The sequence below is a fragment of the Ursus americanus genome, chromosome X (genome assembly GCF_024610735.1).
Source record: "Ursus americanus isolate L20-20 chromosome X, mUrsAme1.1.p, whole genome shotgun sequence".
NCBI lineage: Eukaryota > Metazoa > Chordata > Mammalia > Carnivora > Ursidae > Ursus > Ursus americanus.
This window is the reverse complement of record NC_142164.1, coordinates 101,576,930-101,599,544: the sequence shown is the minus strand read 5'-3', so window position 1 is coordinate 101,599,544 and position 22,615 is coordinate 101,576,930. Positions and strand designations below refer to the sequence as shown.

Below are 22,615 nucleotides of genomic sequence, written 5' to 3'. Positions count from 1 at the left end.
AATTTTTTTTTAAAGATTTTATTTATTTATTTGACAGAGATAGAGACAGCCAGCGAGAGAGGGAACACAAGCAGGGAGAGTGGGAGAGGAAGAAGCAGGCTCATAGCGGAGGAGCCTGATGTGGGGCTCGATCCCACAACGCTGGGATCACGCCCTGAGCCGAAGGCAGACGCTTAACTGCTGTGCCACCCAGGCGCCCCCCCCTAAATTTTTTTTAACATAATCTCATATAGGGTAATTTTATTGCTCAAGATTACAAAGGCAGACAGTGGAATGATGCCTGGAATTTAAAACAAGGCCAGGTATAATTATGTATTACTGCTCTTAGTGTGTGAGGACAGGATCAGTATTAAACACTGAAGACTGACCAGGACTGAGACTAGGGTGAGACAAGTGAGGCATTGACCTTGAACTAGAAATTTAAGGTCAGGGGCAGAACAAACCATCTCAGTAATCAAGATAAATTATGCTTTCATTCAATATTAAACAAAACAAAGTTAATGCCAAAAATCCATGATGAGAAAATACCACACTTTTAAATAAAGACACCATCCATGGCCTGAAAACAAGTGAGGCACAGACTGTAGGGGTCATGCAAGTGCAGGGTCAAATCCCACCTCTTTAAAACTTTAATATTTTATTCCGCACTCCCCTCACCTTAATCCTGGTCCTGACTCAGTAACATGTACCCTTGACACTTCCTTGTCTTCTAGTTACTAGGAAGTATTAACATACTATCTTATTTCTGAAGTTTATTCAGAAACTTTCTATTTTATTTTATTTGAGAGAGTGAGAGAGAGATCATGAGCGGGGGGGGGGGGAGGGTAGAGGGAGAAAGAGACTCCCTGCTGAGCAGGGAGCCAGATGTGGGACTCGATCCCAGAAACCTGGGATCTGACCTGAGCCAAAGGCAGCCGCCCAAACTGCTGAGCCACCCAGGTGCCCCTATTCAGAAACTTTCTACTCAGTTATTTTGGTTGCTTGGCAAGTGGCAAAGTTATGTGCTCAAAAATAGTTCTCCTTATCAAACTCAACACCCAAAAAACAAATAATCCAGTGAAGAAATGGGCAGAAGACATGAAAAGACATTTTTCCAAAGAAGACATCCAGATGGCCAACAGACACATGAACAATGCTCCACAGCACTCATCATCAGGGGATACAAATCAAAACTATGATGAGATACCACCTCACACCTGTCAGAATGGCTAAAGTCAACAACACAGGAAACAACAGGTGTTGGTGAGGATGTGGAGAAATGGGAACCCTCTTACACCATTGGTGGGAAGGCAAACTGGTACAGCCACTCTGGAAAACAGTATGGAGGTTCCTCAGAAAGTTAAAAATAGAACTACCCTATGATCCAGCAATTGCACTACTAGGTATTTACCCAAAGGATACAAAATTACAGATTTGAAGGGGTACATGCACCCTGATGTTTATAGCAGCATTATCAACAATAGCCAAACTGTGGAGAGAGCCCAAATGTCCATCAACTGATGAATGGATAAAGTAGATGTGGAATATTACTCAGCCATCAAAAAGAATGAAACCTTGCCATTTGCAATGATGTGGATGGAGCTAGAGTGTATTATGCTAAGTGAAATAAGTCAGAGAAAGACTTATACCACATGATCTCACTCATACGTGGAATTTAAGAAAGAAAACAGATGAACATATGGGAAGGGGGAAAAGAAAAAAAGGAGAGAGGGGAAACAAACCATAAGAGACTCTAAATGATAGAGAACAAACTAAGGGTTGATGGAGGGAGGACGGGGGGGATGGGCTCGATGGGTGATGGGGATTAAAGAGGGCACCTGTTGTGATGAGTGCTGGATGTTGTATGTAAGTGATGAATCACTGAATTCTACTCCAGAAACCAATACAGCACTGTATGTCCACTAACTAAAACTTAAATTAAAAACAAACCAAAACCCCCCACAAAATAGCATTCCTGGCTATGTTAATCTGAGCATGGTGTCACAGGTATTGTGCTCACCAAAGACAGTGCATCCATTCTTCTGAATTAGCCTGGATCACTAACAGATATGTCCTGTGTCTCCTAAACATTATTATCTTGGCTGGAGTTGATGTCTAAGAGAATGAGGCATGGGGATGAGGAAGCCTTCAGAAATTCAGTCCTTCACTGGCAGTGTAGCCATTGAAATGGCTGAAATGGTATTGGAGGCAGCAGGTTTAAGAGGGGACGGTTTGTCTAAGTTGGACTGGAGCAGAAGGTAAAGGTGAACAAGGTCTTCAGCCACTGAAAGCTAAAACTGTCATCAGAGGCCAAATCATTCTAGGTAACTTCTGCTTGAGAATGTGTTGTTACATCGTTCACAGAGGAGCAGGATGGGTGAAGGCACAGGGGGATACAGTTCTAACAACTGAATAGTGACAAACCTGGTTTTATAACCTGACTCCTTATCCATAGTTTTCAGTGTCTTTGCTCAACAACATTTTGTATTGCCAGGCTAATTAAACTAGAAACATGTCTAAAAAATGACCTACTCAAGAAGTAAGTATTCATTCAAAAATCCAAGTATTTAATTTACTAACAAGTAAAATGAGAAGTTGGAAAATCTTTAATAAATTGAGAGTACATGTTAGCATATTTATTCAAACAAGTCAGATATTTCTGCATTGGCTACATTAATGAATAAAGTCCTGAGTCTATTAGGACAGCCCTATATTGAATAAATTTGTGACCCCAGAGAGGGAGTACTCAATTTTATCTTTTATGTACATGCATACAAGCTAAGATAGTAATAACACTCAAACTAGTTGCCATGTCCACATTAGAATTTATAAAGAAAAAAAACTCAACTGGCATACTGGTTGGTTAGCTGTATAGAAAGAACATAGAAAGTATATTCCTTCAAAGAAAACTGGCTTTGAATAAATTATAGTAAAATTTTCTATTTTCCGAAATTATAGCTATCTGTAGGCACAAATAATATGTCATGTGACAAAGACTAGGGCCTGAACATGGATTATTCCAATGCTGCTCATTAATAATTATTATTAATGGATGAATTATTCATCCAGTTACTGATTTAGTTCTCCAGCGAGATTTTTTTGTTATTTAAAATTACAAAAAATTCAATTCCGAGCTAGAGTTTACTGATATTGATTAGACAAAAAAAATAAATAAATAAATCTAGCTTTCTTTATCTATCTATATATCTAGCTCTCTAGGCAGTAAAATGGGGCAACTGTAAGTCTTACGTCAAGAAAACAGAATGGAAGGTAACAGAAGGTTCTACCTATAGATATATTTCAGCTAATAACCTCAGAAAAATGACAGAACTCCAGAATTACAATTCAGCAGCCCCTAATGAATTAATGGGTGACACTGATGATCCTCAGTGATTGCCAACATTACCACAAAGGAAACAACAGATGTTATGTGTCTCCTGATGGAATTAACACAATGTCACTTCAGGAGTAATTCTGCCAAAAAAGAGACAAATAAGTAAATAAACCTTAATCTGAACAAGCTTCCTATAACTACTGAAGATAAATGATACTGAGCATCAGGTATATTGAGTTATTTTATCCTTTGTAATGTATGTGATGGAGAATTTTCTATAATAAAACTATTTTATTATAAATATGTCTTTAAATTTGAAAACCCAAGTAAAATGGAAGCATTTTTAGCAAAACAGAAATCACTAAATAGGTTCATAAAAAAATATAAAACTTTTATTGAACAATAGCACCTGAAACTGTAGTCCTGATGTATTTTCAGGGCAAATTTTGCCCTCAAACTGTACCAGGATCAGCCAGGTTGAAAGGTCATTACACCAAATGATGAAGGAAAAGCTAGTCAGCACATTAAGTAAGCTCTTACAAGCCATATAAGAAGATGGGAAATTACTCAAACACTTTAACAGGCTAACTGTCCTTGATACAAAGACCAGATAAGTATGCCCCAAGAAAAAAATATTTGAGTCAAGCTCACTCATAGACATATTCTAAATGAATTCATAGCATGTCCGGTACAGCTGCGAATTAATGCAGAAAGAGGCTGTGTCCAAGGAATGCAAAGATCATATGACATTAGAAAAAACTGTGAATTGGAATTTGCTACGTTAACAGAACAGAAAGCATTTTATCATGTTCTGAAAGTAAAGGGAAAAACCTTTGATAAAAATCCGTCACCAGTTCATACTAGTAACTGTTAGTTAGCAAACGTATAATAGAATAGAACTTCCGTATTCTAAAATCAACAGCACACATACGTAAGTGTGATCTGTTAAAACATTCCCACCAAAGTCAGAACTGGACATGGAGGTGTGGTACCATTTCTACTGTTCAAACCCGGACTGGTTTGCATAGCCAGCATAGAGCCATACATAGGAATACCAAAATAAAATTTATGGATTGTGAAAAGAGATAATAAGATCCCCTAATTAATAACTCCAAAGAAATTGGCTGTCAAATACTCAAATTTATAAGGAACTTCGGGAGACTGATATAGAGCACTACAGCAAAATCAGAAGTCTAGCCACACACAATAAATAACAGAATGTATCATGGAAAATATACCATTCAAAACAGTAGCAATATCCAAAATACACCTAAAAAAGAAACCCTAAGAAATATGTACATGAGCTTAATGGAAGCAAATATAAAAGAAAGTTACTAATAGACTTGGGTCAAAGAAGTCTCAAATAGAGCAATAATACACCACGCTCATTTAAAGTGAGCAGAATATTGTACAGATGTCAATTCTCCTTAAATTATTTACAGATTTCTGCCTTACCTGATGGATTTGGCTTCGGGTCAGCAGAAGAGACACAGCCCAGCACCAACAAGGAATCAAGGTATGACACTGAGTGAGGACTGAGGGGAGAACCCACCCAAAAAGAAAGGGCAACAGAGAGGTTCCCGCCCCGGTCAGTCTTGGAAGGTCCTAGTTATGGCTGCTCGGCTCTGCACCCGCCTTACTTCCTACTGGGGTTCTGAGGGAAATGAAAGCCTTGGTCTGATGTGAGCTAACTTCACCAGAGGAAGAAGTCCCAGGCCCTGCCTGTCAGGAGTTTGGAAGGACCCCTATTTGACTTCCGCATAATTCCTCCACTACCAGTCCCCCAGAACCCCACGTGAGCTTTTATGCTGGGAAGCCCAGGTGGGCGTGGCCGGAAGTGCTCACCCTGACTTCCGTTACATGCGCAGCGGAGCCTGAGTCCTCGGTGGAAGAGGTGTAGAGGTGTGGTCTCATGCCAGCAAAGGGAGGGGACCCAGGACTGGACAGGTGTCAAGGTGAGTAACTTGCTAGACCTGAAGGGATGCACTCCTTTCAGAACCGAGGTGGCCCAAAGAGCCCGGCCCTCCTCTGGCATGCCCCGCCCCCACCCTGAACTCGTGCCTGAAGGGTGGCTGTTAGGCTTAACGCCCCCTCAATTCCGCCGTGGGCATTCGTGGGATGGGAGGTCTTTGTCTGAAGGGGCAGGGTCAAGTCAGCAGAGGGAGGTTTCAAAAGACCGATCCGGAGTCAAGTTTAGCATTCTGAGTTAGAACTGAGGTGACAAGCCCCCGCAGAAAAGAGGAGGTGCGTGGAGTCCTGCTCACCCCTGTTTTGTGGGCTCCTAAAACAGTACCCTTAAGGGGAGAAGCAGAGGCACCTTTTCTGGAGCCCAAGTAGAATATCCTGATCGAGGCTATGCACACCATCTCTTTTTCCGTATTCTAGGGTGACCTCTTCGTCCTCCTAACCACTTGCACTCCTGCCTGCTGGCCCTGACCAGAGTCACCATGCCTAGAGGTCAGAAGAGTAAGCTCCGTGCCCGTGAGAAACGCCGCCAGGCCCGCAGTGAGACCCAGGCTCTGGAGGCTGCTCAGGCTACGGGAGAGTCCTCCTCCGCCGCCTGTCCCCCCTCTGGGGGTAGACGTGCTGCGACTCCTCGCCGTCCTCAGGGAAGCCCATCTTCCGTGAGTGCTGATGCAGCTCTTTCATGCACCGATTCAGATGAAGGTGCCAGAAGCCAAGATGAGGGGAGCCCCAGCTCGTCTAACGGCGCTGAGGTCTTACGCAGAGACCCACTAAACAAGAAGGTAGTTTTGTTGGTGCAGTTCCTGCTGCAGAAGTATAAGAAGAGAGAGCCAATTACGAAGGCAGACATGCTGAAGTTTGTCATCAAGAGGTACAAGTATCATTTCAATGAGATCCTCAAGAGAGCCTCTGAGCACATGGAGCTGGCCTTCGGTGTTGATTTGAAGGAAGTGGATCCCGTGCGGCACTGCTACACCCTCGTCAACAAACTAGACCTCACCTTCGACGGCACGATGCATGAAGAAGAGAACATGCCCAAGACCGGCCTGCTGATGATCGTGCTGGGCGTGATCTTCATGAAAGGCAGCTGCGCCCCCGAGGAGGAGGTCTGGGAAGTGCTGAATATGATGGGCGTCTATGCTGAAAGGAAGCACTTCATATATGGGGAGCCCAAGAAGGTCATCACGCAAGATCTGGTGCAGCTGAAGTACCTGGAGTACCGCCAGGCGCCCGGCAGCGAGCCCCCACGCTTCGAGTTCCTGTGGGGCCCGCGAGCCTACGCCGAGACCAGCAAGATGAGAGTCCTGGAGTTTTTGGCCAAGATTCATGATACCGTCCCCAGTGCCTTCCCGTCGTGGTATGAAGAGGCTCTGAAAGATGAGGAAGAGCGAGCCCGAGCCCGAGCCGCAGCCAGAGCTCGGACCGCCGCCATGGCCAGTGCGCGTGCCCGGGCCTTGGCCGGCAGCTTCTCCCAGTCTAAGTGAAGTCTGTGCCGGTTGAACAGGTGCATCGCTGTTCTGACCGCGGAGGGGCGGGGCGGGGCGGGGCGGGGCTGGAGAGGCGTGTGTCGTCTTTGTGTTCCTCTTGTGTATTGGTAACGCGGAATTTCACCTTTTTTTTTTTTTTTTTAGGTTTTATATCAAATGTTGAAGTTTGAAGCAGATTGTTTTCTTTGTGGAAGGACCAAGCAGTCAACGTTCTAAGTAATAGATGGCGAGGGTGGATCTGGAAGGAACACAGTGGATATCATCTTTGTGTTCCTGTTATATCTCATAAATGTAGAGGTTTTTTTTCCCTTTTCTTTTTTCTTCTCTCTTCCTTCTGCTTTCTTTTTCTTTTTGTTATATTTCAAATGTTACTTCTTTAACAAAGTTTACATAATTTTCCAGTCTAAATTTATTAATGATTTTGGTTGTTTATTGCTACTTAATAGGTTTAAGATTAGGAGTTTTATTATTTAGTAAAACAAATTGGGAAACCTTTCGTAGTAACCAAAACAGAGCAATAAAAATGGCATTGTAACAGGCATTCCCTTGGAAATGCGAAAAAATTTAGCAGTTAAATTACTGGCATCAAAAAATGGAGGGGAAAGAAGTAAAAGAGGTTCCAGTCTTGGTTTCCCCTATATATTTTAGTCTGTTCTGTAAGGATAGAAGATGCATACACGGATTTGTTTGGCTTATTAAAGAATGGAGGAGAAATAAAGTGTTTAAATACTAGAATTCATGCTTGCTGGCTCATTTATTTTCCAAATACTAATTGAGCGTCTGTTCTGTAAAAGTCAGTGTTAGAAAAGGGGAAGCTGGGATGTAAAACTCTCCTGGCCTTAGACTGTGCAGTCCAGGAACAGTAATCATATAAAGAAGATGGTGAAGGACCGTTTAAGACCTCAAGGACCAATAAGGAGGAAAGAGGTAAGGAGGCAGGGAGAGGGTTGGGAGAGGTGGGGCAGGGAGGGTGTCTGGCTGAACAATAAGATATAAATTCCCTGAAGAAAGGCAGTTTGGGATTTTTAGGAAACTATGAGTAGCTCAGTGGGATAGACTGTTAGTTTAAGCTGCATGGTGGGCTACATGGGGCTGTGGGACTGGCGAGCAGAGGCCAGACAGACAGATGGTTTCTCGGTGTTGAAGGACATGAAATGCCAAGTGGAATGCAAACCTGCTCTTACATTATTTTGGTATAGTCAGTACACCAGAGGAAGACCTCCTCCACAGGCAGAAATGGAAGGTATCCTGTGTTCTTGTTCAAGGGCAGTTGGGCGAAGAGCACAATCTCGTCATTTTAGGCATAGCATCTTCAGGGACTGCCGAGCAAGGGCGCTACTCCTTTAAGGTAGGGTGCTGCGAGGTTACTGTGTCGGCTTTCTTTGCTCTGAACTGGGTGGGCAACCAGGTCCCAATGCATTTAAAGGGCATTTTAATTAGATTATCATGAGTGTAATTTTGCCAATTCTAAGGGAGGATTGAATTTTTGGTGGTGGTGAAATGAGTGAAAATAGGGGTGGTTTGGATGGAAAGGCACTTGGGAAGGGCTTGGTCCTTGACACATTCTGGGACATCTGAGTTGCCTCTGGCTGGGGGAGACTCTTCCACACCCCAGTTAAGTAACTTATCCTGAACTGGGGAAAGCTTTCTTTAGTTTTACTTGCTAAGCAGCATTATGCGTTAATTTGGTGTTATTTGTCTTAGAAAGCTGCATATTCTGTGATACCTCCTGAATTAAAAAATAAATCTCAAAAAAATAAAAAAAGAAGTAAATAAATCTCCCCAGAGGGAAGGATGGTATTGTCTGCAGGTAAAAGAAAAAAAAAAATCAAATCCTATGATAACTACGATTCACTGAAGACCTACTACTTTCCAGTTACTCTGCCAAGTGCCTCGTACCCACTGCTTTTATTCCAGTAGTCCCACAGGTGGGGCTTACCAGACATACTTTGCAGCTGAAGAACTTGTAATTTTCTCAAGTTCACATGGCTGGTAAGTGGCAAAGCCAGGACTTGATCCCTGGTTGTATTTGACTGGGGCCCACACCTTTCCATTCCTCCAGCCTGAGGCGACTTTCTGTCTCTTCATGTTCCATTCTTCTCACTGGTCCAAGGTGTACCACAGGTCATTAAAAACTCAGGTGCTCTAGCCACAGTGCTAAAAGCAGTCCTGATGAAGGAAGGTGATATGAGAATAAGGCATGATTTGGGGGTTATCTGTGGGCTTTGTTTAGTGAGGCTCCTCTTGTCCCAGCACTTGCCTGCATTACAACCCTTGTCTCCTGTGTGTTCCTCAGTGTGCCCTCCTGTCCGAATTGGAACCTCCTTTGCTGACCACTGTGTCTGCTGGAGGCTGCACCCCGCTTCTTGTGATAAAGACAGTCTGGAATCACCTGCCGTTCCCTTAAAGCCTTCCACCTCTCTGCAGGTGGACCTCGGAGGTCCCATCCCTCAGTGGAACCATAGACAGTGAAGTTTAGATCCCGGCTTACCACAGCATCCCTCCCCCCATCCCTACAACAGTCTCGAAGTGTATTGCAAATGAACGGGGGGTTAGAGTCTTACTTACAGAATATGCTGGCTCTTGGGATGTCACCGAAGTTAGATAGGGGGTTTTGTAAACAGCACAGATGCTGTGAGTAGGATTTTGCAGGAGTGTGGTGTTTGAGACTGGCCACTGAACACATACACCAGTGACTGAGCTTACACAGATGGTCAGTAATGAAAGCCTCCCTTGTAATTTGTTCACCGTAGAAATCCCTGTGCAGCAAACATCTACTAAGGCTGAATTCCTCAGAACCCAGAGTTTTTCTAAGGGGAAAAAAAAGGGTTTCTTGACAGACATACTGTCTTGGAACAGCAATGGCTAAAATAATTTGCCATCCTGCTGCTGCATCTTATCTCAGTACCTGCCCCAGAGGAAAATGCTGGTTTGTCTTTGGGCCTAATGGCATCTGTCAAAGTGTCCTGCACGTTCAGTCATGCCAGGGATGGCCCAGTCTCACAAGTTTTGACCATGCTTCCATAGAGGGAGGCCATTCTCATCCAATAGAGATTCTAGAATTCATCTAAGAGGTGAGCACAGGAAGGTGCCATTGAGTGCAAAAGGTGAGCCCTCCTTACTGAGATTTTACAGGACGCTTTTGAAAATGAAATGTGATCCAGTCTTTGAAAGCACCTGCCACATAGCAGGATTGGAAAAAGATGGAAGAATTGCAAGGCAAACTGGCCTCCTTAGAAACTCCAGGAAGAGGGCTGTTTTCATAACAAATTCTAATAGTTGCTCTCTGTCGAGCACCTACCATGTTACAATTTATGGGAGAGGCTGCAAGTGCTCATGGACGTCATGTCTTGGTCTTCTTCCTGGGCTCACGGGGAGACTACATTCCCACCTTACTTAGGAAGGGTCATGCGACTACCGTGGACAGTGAAATAAGAACAGACACAGTGTTTGTCACCTCCAGGCCAAGGTTTCTGAGAGCCAGTAGGCCTCCTCCATGCTTTCTGTTCTGTTCAGCAGCAAACCCGGAGACCCTTGTTGTGAAGTGGAGCCATTTGATGGGAGTTGCCTGGACCCCTGGGTCATCTGACGGAGGAGGCCCCCTGCCAACTCACATCGGACTATGTGTATGACAAACAAACGTTTGTTGTTTTGAGCCTTGGCAGGTTTGCTGTTGGATTAGCCATCAGTCACTCTATCTGATTACTACACAGCTACTATCTTTGTGGTGAGATGTATTTAAATATTTTAATAACAAAGGTTCTTGTAAAAACTTCGAACAGTACACATTAATTACAATCTCCCCTTTCCCCAAAGTTCAGCCCCATCCTCAGAGGTAATCACAATGAACAATGTGGTGTGTGTTGTTTTAAAGCTGACCTGAGGCTTTTTCTTATGTAGATGTGCTATAAAAATATATTGAATTTTTAAGATTTGTCATGAACAATGTACATATTGTTCTGCCTCTTAACCTTGACTTAATATAGTGAACACAAGATATTTCCATGACGGGACCTATAGATCCACCACACTCCTTTAACTGAGCCCTAGAATTCTTTCTTCTTTTAAAACAGGTTTATTGAGATATACAAAAACCAGCTCATACTTAATCTGTATAGTTTGATGAGTTTGGACATATGTACACATCCGTGGAATCATCATCACGATCAAGGTAGCAGACATACCCATCACCTCCAGAAGGTTCCTTGTGTCCCTTTGGTTTTTTGTTTTTCTAAAAACACGTCATATGAAATTTCTCAAAATTTCAAGTGTATAATACAGTACTGTTACCTGTAGGCCCAGTGTTGTACGGCAGATGTCTAGAATTCATTCATCCTGCCTTCCTGAAACTGTCAATAGAACAACTCCCCATTTCCCCCTCCTCCCAGCCCACAGTCCTATTTTCTGATTCCACAACTATGATGACTTTAGGTACCTCATGTAAGTGGAACCGCGCAGTGTTTGTCCTGTGACTGGCTCATTTCACTTAGCATAACGTCCTTCAGGGTTACCCACGCTGCCGCAAAGGGCAAGAGTTCCTCTTTTAAGGCAGAATAATACTCCACTGTGTTGACGCAAAACGAACAGATCTTTTTTTTTTTTTTTTTTTTTTTTTTAATTTTAAGCGAAAAGGAAAGGAGTTTTACTTGAGCCCAAGTTAGGACAGCTCCCTGGATACACAATCTTCAAAAAGAGAGCGCTTCAGGGCAAGAACATTTGTTGCAGGGGTAGATATGGCTTTTGTTTACATAAAGAATGACAAATCATCGTGGCAAAGGACATTACAGAAAGTTACAGACTTTACCTTGTGTTTTTAGTATGTGCAAGGCTGTGACTTTCATCTTACGGGAACCAGGGAGGTTTTTTTCCCTTCATGTTTGGAATGTTCCTTTCCTCGTTGTTTTAGCGGAGCAGGTGTGCAGTGTGTTCGGGGCAGAAATAGAGCTCATGTTTCAAGGTTTTGCCGAGTCATTTTGACCTTGGTCAGTGTTAAAGCTTCTGTAGGAGCCTAGGAGCAGGGCCCACAAACATGTAAGTTGAAAATTTCCTTTATCAACTGTGTGTGTGTATGAATGTGTATATATTTATTAAAACATACGGGGCGCCTGGGTGATTCAATCGGTTAAGTGGCTGGCTCTTGGTTTCGACTCAGGTCATGGTGCTTGGGGTTGTGGAATTGAGCCCTGCATGGGGCTCTGTGCTCAGCGGGGAGTCGGCTTGAGATTCTCTCTCCCTTTTCCCCTTCCCAACTTCCGAACGTGCTCTCTCTAAAATAAATAAGTAAATCTTAAAGACATGCATGTATATATTTATCACATTTTGTTTATCCATTTGTCTTCAATGGACATTTAGGTTCTTTACAGAACTTGGCTATTGTGAATAGTACTACAAGGAGGGCAAAAATGCAGATATCTCTTTAAGATCCTGAATTCCATTCTTTTGAGTATTTATACCCAGGAATGAGATTGCTGGATCATATGGTCGTTCTATTTTTAATTATTTGAGGAACCTCCATGCTATTTTCTATAGTGGCTGCACCACTTTACATTCCTACTAACGGTGTGCAAGGCTTCAATTTCTCTAATTTCTCCACATTCTCGCCAACACTTTTTTTTTTTTTATAATAACCATCCTAACTGATATGAGGTGATATTTCATTGTGGCTTTGATTTGCATTTCCCTCATAGTTAACGATGTTGAGCATCTTTTCATAGACCTTTTGGCCTATTGAAGGAGACCTCGTCAGGAAGAAGATAGGAGCAATCAGGGCATTGTAAGTCTTGATTACACAGAGACGTTAATCATGTATTGTTGGAAACTCCAATCATCTAGTTCCAAGCCCTCCCCCCAAAAGGACCAGGTAAGGATCATCCTACTTATGTTTGTGCAATAATTAATTTAACCATTCTCCTCCTAATGGGCATATAAATTGTTTCCCATCTGTTGCTGTGATTAACAGGACTGAAATCAACATCTTCGAACATGAAATCTTGGGCAAATGTGCGTGCTTTCTCATAGGAAAGACATAGCAAAGTGCAAGCCTGATTAAAGCGGGTGAGTGTGAAGATTGGGAATTTTTACAAGTATTGTTGAACTTCTGTTCCAAAAATGCTATACCACTTCACAGTGTGTCCAGTTAATGTGTGTGAGTGCCTTATGTCCTCCTAGGCATTTTATTTATCACACTTCGAAATTTTGGTCAAACTTTGGGGTGAAAGATGGTCTCAATATTGCTTTCCTTTTTTCCAAACAGGTTGAATATAAAATTCAATGAATCCCTTACCCCTATAGAGTGGGATTCCTGCATTAATGTCTTGAGTGCCTGGATTTTTCTCAGCATACTTTTATATTTTGAAAAAGGCATTCCTCCTTTACTTATAAAAGCAAGGACTTGACAGAAGGATCAGTTGCTGAGCAGTGGAGCCAGGCAGGACACCCTTAGCTAGTGAAGGTTAGAGGTCAGCGCAATTGCCAGAGCCCATGAGAGAGAGACCACGTGTAAAACGTCATCTGGAGAGCCCAGGGCAGGGCTGGTGGTCAGCATTCTGGATCGAGAGTTGAGCATAAAGTGGACAAAGAACCATAAGGAGAAGAGGTGGGAATGTGGGTAGAGGGTCCAAGAACTTCTGTTAACAGGCTTGGCAAGTCTCTGAATTGTCACCACCAGCTGAAGTTGTGAGGTGGCCCCAGTGGGCAGGTCTGCTGGATGGAAGGACTAGAGGTGTGCCAGACACCCCACCCTGCCTCTGAAGTCTCTTTGCCCAAAGTCGGGCGAGCCACAGATGCCTTTCCTGCATCACGCGGTGATGCTGCATGCTGGATCCTGGGAGGGCTACATCTCTTGGCTACTGTGGTGGCTCACGGCAGCCTTGCCAGTGTTGCAGGCTGGGCACAGTGTTGATGGCTGCAGGAGACTGGCATTTCTCCCTCGTCTGCTGAGTTTGGGGCAGTATGAGTGGGTAGGTTTGCTAAGTGATGACAGCTGAGACGGGCCAACGGTACCCGTGAGCAGCGGAAGGGGCCTACCACTGCAGGGAGGTGGAAATCGAGGGGAGATAGGCTTAGGCCAATTGCCTCAGTGGTTCTACAGATAAAGGGCCGCGTGTGGACATGTCTGGAAAAGATGATCTAGATGGTACCTGCAACTCAGGCTGTCCTCCCTGGTTCTTGGGCTCCTGGCACACCAGAGGCCACATGTCCTCTGGCTGTATTTGGTGGCCTCTATTGCCACCACCTATTCCCTAGGATAAGAGGTTGACTGAGAATGCAGACATTTGTAGGGTGGATGGAGAATCTGTGACGATGGCACTGTTCATTAAACTGAGCACGGATGACAGGCATACATGGAGTCCAGAGCTGTATCTTTATGGTTGTAATAACCTAGAGTGGATGTACTGAAAAGAAACAAATCTGTACTAGCCTTTGCCAGGCTATCACCTGATCTGTAGCACAATGTAAATCACTACTCACTGTGTAGTGTGGGGAGGATTTGTGTTTCTAAGGAAGATGCATTTATCGCCTAAGAGGCAACTGAGTGAGAGTAATGTACGGTGAAGGGGACAGGAAATAAGGTTCGTTTCCCTGTATTAGAAATTTAATAGAAGTTGTATATTCTCCCTTTCACAGGTTTTCCCCTTTTATTTGTGACTGCTGCTTTATTTTTTCCACCAATCACAACAGAGATTACTCCTCCCTCTCCTCCCACATTTGCATAAGTAAGTCTCAATCTTTGTATAGCTCTGCATTTTATTTGAAATCACTGCATCTATCAGAAGCATATTATTATCATTTGGCTCAATAAACTGCAGTTAGACCCCAGAAATTGTGTCCCAGAAGGACATAAAACTGGATATTGGCAAACACTAATAATTGTACTGGTTACAGCCTCCCTAAAGTCTTTCATTTTGAAATAATTTTATACTTACATAGAAATTGTAAAAATAGTGCAGTGTTTCTGTGGCTCTTACAACCAGTGCAGCCAAACAAATCTGTTTACATTGTGATAGTTCATTTACCAGAACTCGTAGATTGACATTGGTAGAGTAGTCTTTAACAGCAATCAAGTCTGCATTTCACCAGACTCAAGTAGACAGGCAATCAGTGCTTTTTGTTATGTTTTGTTTTCTTTGGTATATAGCTAAAGACATTTTTATCCCATGTGTAAATCTGTATGAATTCTTCCAGAATACAGACACAGAAATTTCCCCAAACCCCAAAGAAACTCTGTATGTTCCTTCTCTTTCGGGGTTTATTTTTTTTCATCATGATAAGTGTACTCTTTAATCCCCATTCCCCCACTCAGCTCCCCTCTGGTAATAACCATCGGTTTCTTCTCTATAGTTCAGAGTCTATTTCTTTGTTCGTCTTTTGTTTCTGAATTCCACATGAGTGAGATCATAAGGTATTTGTCTTTCCCTGATTTCATTTAGCTTTATACTCTAGCTCCATTACAAATGGCAAGATTTCGTTCCCTTTATATGGCTGCATAATATTCCATTGTGGGTATGTATGCATGCACGCATATATATATATACACACAAAATGCATACATACACATACATACACACACAACGTCGTCTTTATCCAGTCAACAATTGATGGACGCTTGGGCTGCTTCCATAGTGTGGCTATTGTAAATAATGCTAGAGTGAACATCAGAGTGCATGTATCATATTTGAATTATTGTATTTGTATTTTTTTGGTAAATACCCAGTAGTGTGATTACTGGATCACAGGGTAGTTCTATTTTTAATGTTCCTTCTTTATAATCACAGCAAATGTAATCCTTGGCAACCACTGATCTATTCTCTATTAGTAAAATTTTTCTTTTCTGAAAATGTTACACAATTGGAATTAAAAATTTATGTAATTTTATGAAATCGACTTTTTCAGTTGGCATAATGCACTTGAGACCCACCCAAGTTGTGAGGATAAATAGTATATCCCTTTTGATTGCTGAATAGTATTCTAGCAGTTTTGCCATTTATCCACTGCAGGAGATTGGAGTTCTCTCTGGTTTGGGGCTATTACAAATACAGTTGTTACGTACATTTGTGTATGGTGTTTTGTGTGAACATCTATTTTCATTTTTCAGAAGCGGCTTGTTCTGTCATACGGTAAGTATATGTTTAACTTGGTAAGAAACAAGTAAGTTGATTTCTAGAGATCCTGGACCATGTCACATTCTCACCATCAGTGAATGTCCTATCTAGTTGTTCTATACCCACAACAGCACTTGCTATTGTCAGTAATTTATACGTGACCTGTTCTAGTAGGTAGGTGGCAGTATGTTGCCGTGGCTAATGGATAATGATGTATTTTGTCATCTCCTTATTTACTATCCATATATCCCCTCTGGTGAACTGTGTTCGAGCCTTATGCTCATTTTCTAATTAGATTGTTTCTCGCTGTTAAATAGAACATTTTTGGGGGGTGGGGGATGATATGCATGGGATAAAAGTGTCTTTAGCTATATAGCAAAGAAAACAAAACGTTTAAGTCTTTGATCAGAGAGGTGACTGGTATTTTCCCCTAGTACGTGGTGGAGGTGAGGTGTCTTAAAGTTGGGGTGGTTCTGTAGTCTGCAATAAATGCACAGGACAACATCAGTAGAGGAAAAATTTTCAAGTTCTGTCCCTCCCTATATGTTCCCAGTGTGTCTTGGGACAAATAGTTTCTACTCCTTCATTGTGTGAATCTGAGCACCAGAGAACACTGCTCTCAGCACCCATGGGGTTATACAGAGACAGCACATCCGAAACCTCCTTACAGGTAAGTACGGGCCTTTATTGTTATTTTAAGTAGAATCAGCGAATATCACAGTAAATCACACTTAGTAAGGCTAGTATTTTTTTTCCAGCAAACTTTCGAGAGTGCGTATATATAGATATGCATGCTCACAGATACACACAACTGGTAGATATCTGTGTGCATAACCACACTGAGACTTTCTCATCAAGAAGGTAACTTCGTTGGTACAGTTCCTTGTGCTCAAGTAGAAAATGAACACTCATTACGAAGGCAGACAGACATAGTGAAAAGAACACAAGAAACTCCTCCTCGTGACCTTCTGGAATGCTTCTGAACACCTCCGAGCTAGTCTCTTGCCTTAACTTCAAAGGACGGGAGCTTGAATGGTGGCAGCAATTTTCCGAGACTGGTCTCTGGACGACACTCCTGGGCCGTGACCTCCATGAAGGGCAAATGCCATGCAGGCTGAGGGGAAGCACTTCATCTGTGGGAGCTCAGGAAGCTCACGCCCAGAGATGTGGGGCCCAAGTGCCCACGGAGAGACCAGAAAGAGTGAAGTCCGGGAGGTTTGAGAAAGGTCAATTAGAATGTCCACAGTTCCTTCCCGTACCAATAGAACAAGGCTTTCAGAAGTCAGGGAGAGAGAGCAAAAGGGACTTGTAGCAAGCGTTGGCTGGTTTCTTTAGTTTGTGGTTGAAGACCAAGTCTCGGGATTGCCTCCCCCCCCCCCCCCACGCCTTCCATTCCCATCCCTTCGGCACGCACGCACAGCACCATCCCATTTCTGCCCTTCTCCGCACTCTTCTCAACCTCACCCACACTACACTGTCCCTTCCCCTCCTTCCGCACAGTACACTTTTCCTTTTGTTCTCTTCCTTTTTCTACACACACAACACTATACTCTCCCTTTCCTTCCCATCTCCACACATGATTACACTAGCCTTTCCCATTTTCTCTTCCCTTCCCTCTTCACCCATGCTACCCTGTTCTATGCCTTCCTTCCCTTCACCATACACACACACAACACTAGCCCTTGCCTCCCTTCCCATCTCCACATGCTACATTATCCCCTCCTTTTTTCCTATACACACACTACACTATTCCTTCCCTCTCGTGTGCTACCTTCGCCTTTTTTCTGTAGGCACACACTCTATACTGTTGCTTCCCTCCCTGCCCCCCCCAAACCGTCTATTCCTTTCTCTCCCCTTTCCTTCTGCACATACACATTCTAGGTGGTCCCTTCCCTTCACTTCCCCTTCTTCTCACACTATATTCTCCCTTCTCTTCCCTTTCCTCAACCACACACACACAAAATACATTATTCCTTCCCCTTCCTTCTCTGTGCAGTCTATACTACCCCTTGTCCAACACACACACAACACTACACTATCCCTTCCCTGCTCACCCATATTCATTCCACTTTCCTTCTCCCCAGCCCCAAACTGTCTTTACCTCCCTCCCCTTCTCCACACCCAGATACTACATTATGCTATACTTTCATGTTGTCTGTCCCCTCCCTTCAACACTACCGTGTCCATCTCTCTTGCCATTCTCTTCGTGGTCTTTTCTTGTGCCAAAGCTCAGCCCTTAGTTCTGCTTCAGAAAGAATTGTTCCATAAATAGGTATAGATTTGGTGTCTCCATAGAGGAGGTGAGTTCAGGGTCTTCCTACATTGCCTGCTTGGACCAGAACTCTCTTATTGCTGTGTGTCAGGTTTAAGAGTAGGAGATATGTAGTTTCAAAAGAAATCTGGCAACTCCTCCCTCTTATGATACAGAACAGGGTATCACTGCACTGAGTGGGTGTTTCAAAGACAGATGACTCATGGCTTTCGTAATACTTTCAGTCCGTCACTCTGTAAAATTAAAAGATGCAAATATGAATTTGCTTAACTTACCCAAGAATGCAGGAGAAATTAAAACTTAAATGAGATAACATGTTCATTGGCTCATTTATTCATTCTCTAAACATTAGCTGAACACATGCTCTTTGGAAGACATGTAGATATTCTTGAGGTTGCTGTGGATTTTGTGTCTAGGAGCAGCTGGAAGCTACGAGATACCAGGGTAGTATAAGAAGGATGGAAGAGTTGCAAGTCCAGGTGAGAGCAGGTAAGTGTCCATTTGGACATTTGGAAAACCAGTTTTTCAGTGGAAAGGAAGTTTTAAGCTTAGCTATGTGGTGGATGAGGTAAGGCTCTGGGAGAGGCAAGGCAGGTGTTACGAGTCCTTGCCTCTGTGCATTTGATCACGGTTTGCAAAGTAATTGTTTTATATTCTCAACACCAAATCCATGCTATCTTCCATCAAAAAAAAAAAAGAAGGAAAGATGAGGGGCACCTGGCTGGTTCAGTCGGTCGAGTATAGAATTCTTGATCTCGGGGTCGTGAGTTACAGCCCCATGTTGGGTGTAGAGATTACTTAAAAAAGAAGGATGACTCAGAGCATGGATACAAGAACCCCAGGCTGGAGGTGATCGACTGGGGAATTAGGCTGTGACATCTAATCAAGGAACTGACAATAGTTGTTAAGTGCTGTTGTCCACCGACTCTTGTAGTTCCCATGTGCCTGTTTCTCCACAAAAGTGTCTACAGATGTGACCCTACTCCTCTCCTGCCGCTGTACATTGCATGTGTTAGAGATTTGAGACTTGGATTTTGAGCTGATGTTGTAGTAGGATCAGATGTTTTGGGATCTGGGGAGAGGGTGAATTAATTTTACATAAAGTAGGAACATGAGACATTGGGGCCCAGAGGGTGGACGGGGGCAGACAGAACCTCTTGGGGCTCCTATGATACCCACCTCCTGGTGATGATGTTTGTGTACTCTTATCCTTAAGGTTAGGTAGGGCCTGTGACTTGCTTCTAACCAACATTCTAGCGAAGGTGATGAGATGGCACCCCCACATGTGTTGGGGAAATGAGAAGCAAACTACCATGCTGACTCAAAAATTCGTCTCCACAAAATAGATGTAAAATAAAAAACAAATCAGACTTAGTAAGGAGAGACCTTCCTTCATAAGGGGAACTATTGCAGTAGGGAGAATATATGCCCATAAGATCTGCGAGAATGTTGAGCGTTAGTTAGGCCAAAAGAGTTTTCCATTTGAAGCGAGGATACACAAAGCTGTGTATGTGGGGAAGCAGGATAAAGGATGGTGTGATTGGACAGAAGATTAGAGAATGTTTGAGGACAGCCTATTCGCAAGAGGGGTTATATGCTGGCTCAGCTGAGGGTGGGTCTGGAGGAGGAAGAGAAGCTTAAGCAAAGTTGGGCTAACCATTTACGAGGCCAAGAATGGGATTTGAGTATCTGTGTCTGGCCTTGTCATAGGTCAAGAAAGAAAGGAGCAGCCGCGTCTCTTATCTAACTCATATGGAGAATGGATCTTTGAGGCCAGCTGTTTCCTGGAACACAAAGGAGGTGGACTTCTTAACCTTCACTGTCGGTCCGGATCACAGGGCTCAGGTAGTGTTCAACATTATCATATAGGAGAGAACAAAGCTTTATTACTGAATAAGCATTACACTGGACTATGATGTACTTCCTAGGCAAGTAACTGAAGAAAAAGCAAAGTCAAAAAGAAATCTTATTCTGTGTCGCCAAGCAGATACAACCCTTTCTATACATTCTCTCCAGAAGGAAAAGTAGTCCACAAGGAAGAGGACTTGACTTGATGTCTCCATGCGTCACACCTATTTCTTCCTAAATGCACCTGGTCACTGGGGTGGTCCTCTGTGATAGCCTTTATCCAAAGGAAACCATTCCAACATTGGTAAGAAGCTTCTTCAGCTTTTCCAAGAGAAAGGTTTTCTGTTTATACTTTTTCTAAAGTAAATGCTATTTAAAAAGGAGGGGGGACGAGTCTCCCCCCCCCTTTATTGTGGCACCAGAAGAATATAACTTTATTTATCCTTATAATACCCTACCTTTGTTACTACAAAATAGTAACAGTACAGTCTTACAAATTCTCTCCATTGCCACTTCTCCCTTTCTCTGGGCAAGCTGCAGCCATCTAAATAGCCACCAAGTCCATGGTAAATTATAAGACGAGGCAATTACAAAAATAAAGTAGGGTAAATGCTGTACATTATTCGCCTTGGGGGAAGAAACCTTTACATAATATAGCAGTCTAATAGTGGATGGCTGAAGCAGATTCTTATCAACATGCAAAACTTCATCAAATATGAATTTTACAAATTGTTGCGATGCTTTATTGCCTAAGTTAACTATCTGAGTACTATTTTTGTAATTCCTTATAAAATATTACCCAACTCTAGAGCCTGGTAATCTAAATTTTTAACTAAGGGTTGTATTTCTCTTGAGTTTCCCTTAGTCATATAAGTAACATCTACATGGTGGCTTAGGCCCTTCAGCAACTGCTCCGTCTCCCCCAAATAATTTTTCCCACATGTGAAACACAGATACCCACAGCCATTATCTAGTATCCAAATCTGATTGATTAAGAGATGCCTGTCACAGGGTACAGTCTGAGTTTTTGGCGTTTGTTTGTTTTTAAGCCTTGAGGAATAATAGCCAGCCTTTGTTTATTATCTCTATATATTGGGGCTGGAGAGAACGTGCATCCCAAAGTGAATGGGGTGACACTTGGTCTGTCCTCCTAGGTAACAGCTTTGCTCCAGACCGGGAGCTGCTGGCTGGGCCATGAGGCCCTGCCTCTCAGAGCAGGTCTACCTGTTGGGGGCCGTGTAGCCCCCAGGGCACCCGCGGTGCAGGGAAGGGTATTACCTCAGCTTGTAGCCCAGCTCCCACACTGCTCGCGGCCACTACCTGCCTGGTCAATAAACAGGCTGCCCCACCTGGAAAAAAAAAAAAAAAGTGCTGGTGGTCCTCATAGGAAGGGCTGTTTTTTCTCATACTGAGGGAAGAAAAACGTAAGTTACATGGTCTTTTGGTTAACCTTCCCATACTGACTGACATTCATTAGCTTAACACCTTTTTTTGTTTGTTTGCTTTGTCCCAAGTGACAAGTTGAACTACTCTTGATCCTGTTGCCTTCATATGAGGGCATCAACTTTTCAAGCTCTCAATTATTATTCCGTAATCACGTTTCTTTATCATATTGCTTTCCTATCTATCTACTGGGTGTGTGGATGGATGACACGAAGAAATCTTGTAGGGCAAACCTTGGCTAAGACATAAAGTGGACTCCGGCTAGAGCATGACCTACACAAATGTGTGTCCTCAGGGCAGGTAATTCATTAGCAGCCAACAAAGTCATGCCTTAGTCCCTCTGTGCAGGGAAAGCCACTAACGAAGGGAACAACGCATCTAAAAGATCACTGCCTCCTTCCTTCCAGGACCTGATTTAATGTGGGCAGCAGACGACAGTGTGAATAGCTGAGAAAAGGGCCTTTAATTCCTTTATTTCCTTTTTTTTTTTTTCAATTTTTCCTTCTGGCTATTCAACTCAACTCATATTTAACTTTCCTATACGAATCCCACACATACCAATAACGAACTCATTTGGTTGCGATGAGGCCCTTTTGAGAACCTCTGCAAACACATTAATTCATACAAATTAAAAGAAGTGTCCTCAGGCCACTGCAGGACTAGATTCTTATAGGTATACTATTCCTAATGTGACTGACAGAGAGAGGACAAAGAAATGTAGGTAATATTCCCAGCTTCCCGTATTTTTCCAAAATCAAAGCTAACGGTGATCCTAATGGCATTTTAGATCCCGTAGATCTTGAATTCAGAGAGGTTAGTTTCCAAAAGAGCGGAGAGTTAGAAGGGAGACTTTAGAAGTTAAGGTCTCTTACCTGACCATTCTGTGTCCACAGAATTTATTTACGCGATTCAGGAACTTCCAGAAGTCTTATCCTCATGGCCAAATTTGTTGGGGTAATTAACTGAAAACAGAATCTCCTGCCACCTCAGAAATGCCTCTCCACAAAACATAGGAGAGAAAACAGTTGTTGTATTATTTAATAGGCATTGAACCAGAATGTGACACCCATCACATTGTTAAAGACAGAAAGTTATAGCACCCTTTTATAGAGCCAAATAGATATAACCCATCACATCCGTGATCTTAAGCTAATAGTAACCATTCCTCAAGTAAGAGGACTTGACA

The 22,615-nt window shown here is 43.0% G+C and overlaps 1 protein-coding gene, 1 long non-coding RNA gene and 1 other non-coding gene across 3 annotated transcripts; 2 read left to right on the top strand and 1 right to left on the bottom strand.

The window, feature by feature from the left end:
- Window positions 1–5,732: 5,732 nt before the first annotated feature.
- Window positions 5,733–6,997, top strand: LOC123796265 (melanoma-associated antigen B18-like). The gene is made up of 2 exons (XM_045803659.2): window positions 5,733–6,782; window positions 6,910–6,997. The coding sequence occupies exon 1, from the start codon at window positions 5,761–5,763 to the stop codon at window positions 6,760–6,762; it is 1,002 nt and encodes a 333-aa protein (XP_045659615.1). The 5' UTR covers window positions 5,733–5,760; the 3' UTR covers window positions 6,763–6,782; window positions 6,910–6,997.
- A 4,745-nt stretch (window positions 6,998–11,742) lies between these two features.
- Window positions 11,743–16,531, top strand: LOC148106992 (uncharacterized). The gene is made up of 6 exons (XR_015723231.1): window positions 11,743–11,796; window positions 12,480–12,625; window positions 12,725–12,819; window positions 14,392–14,480; window positions 15,860–15,881; window positions 16,420–16,531. It is a non-coding gene; the product is annotated as an uncharacterized LOC148106992 (long non-coding RNA).
- Window positions 12,514–12,647, bottom strand: LOC123796268 (U8 small nucleolar RNA). The gene has a single exon (XR_006780704.1). It is a non-coding gene; the product is annotated as a U8 small nucleolar RNA (small nucleolar RNA).
- Window positions 16,532–22,615: the final 6,084 nt, after the last annotated feature.

Coding starts and splice junctions, on each gene's coding strand:
- LOC123796265 (XM_045803659.2), top strand. CDS start 5,761: ATGCCTAGAGGTCAGAAGAGTAAGCTCCGTGCCCGTGAGAAACGCCGC.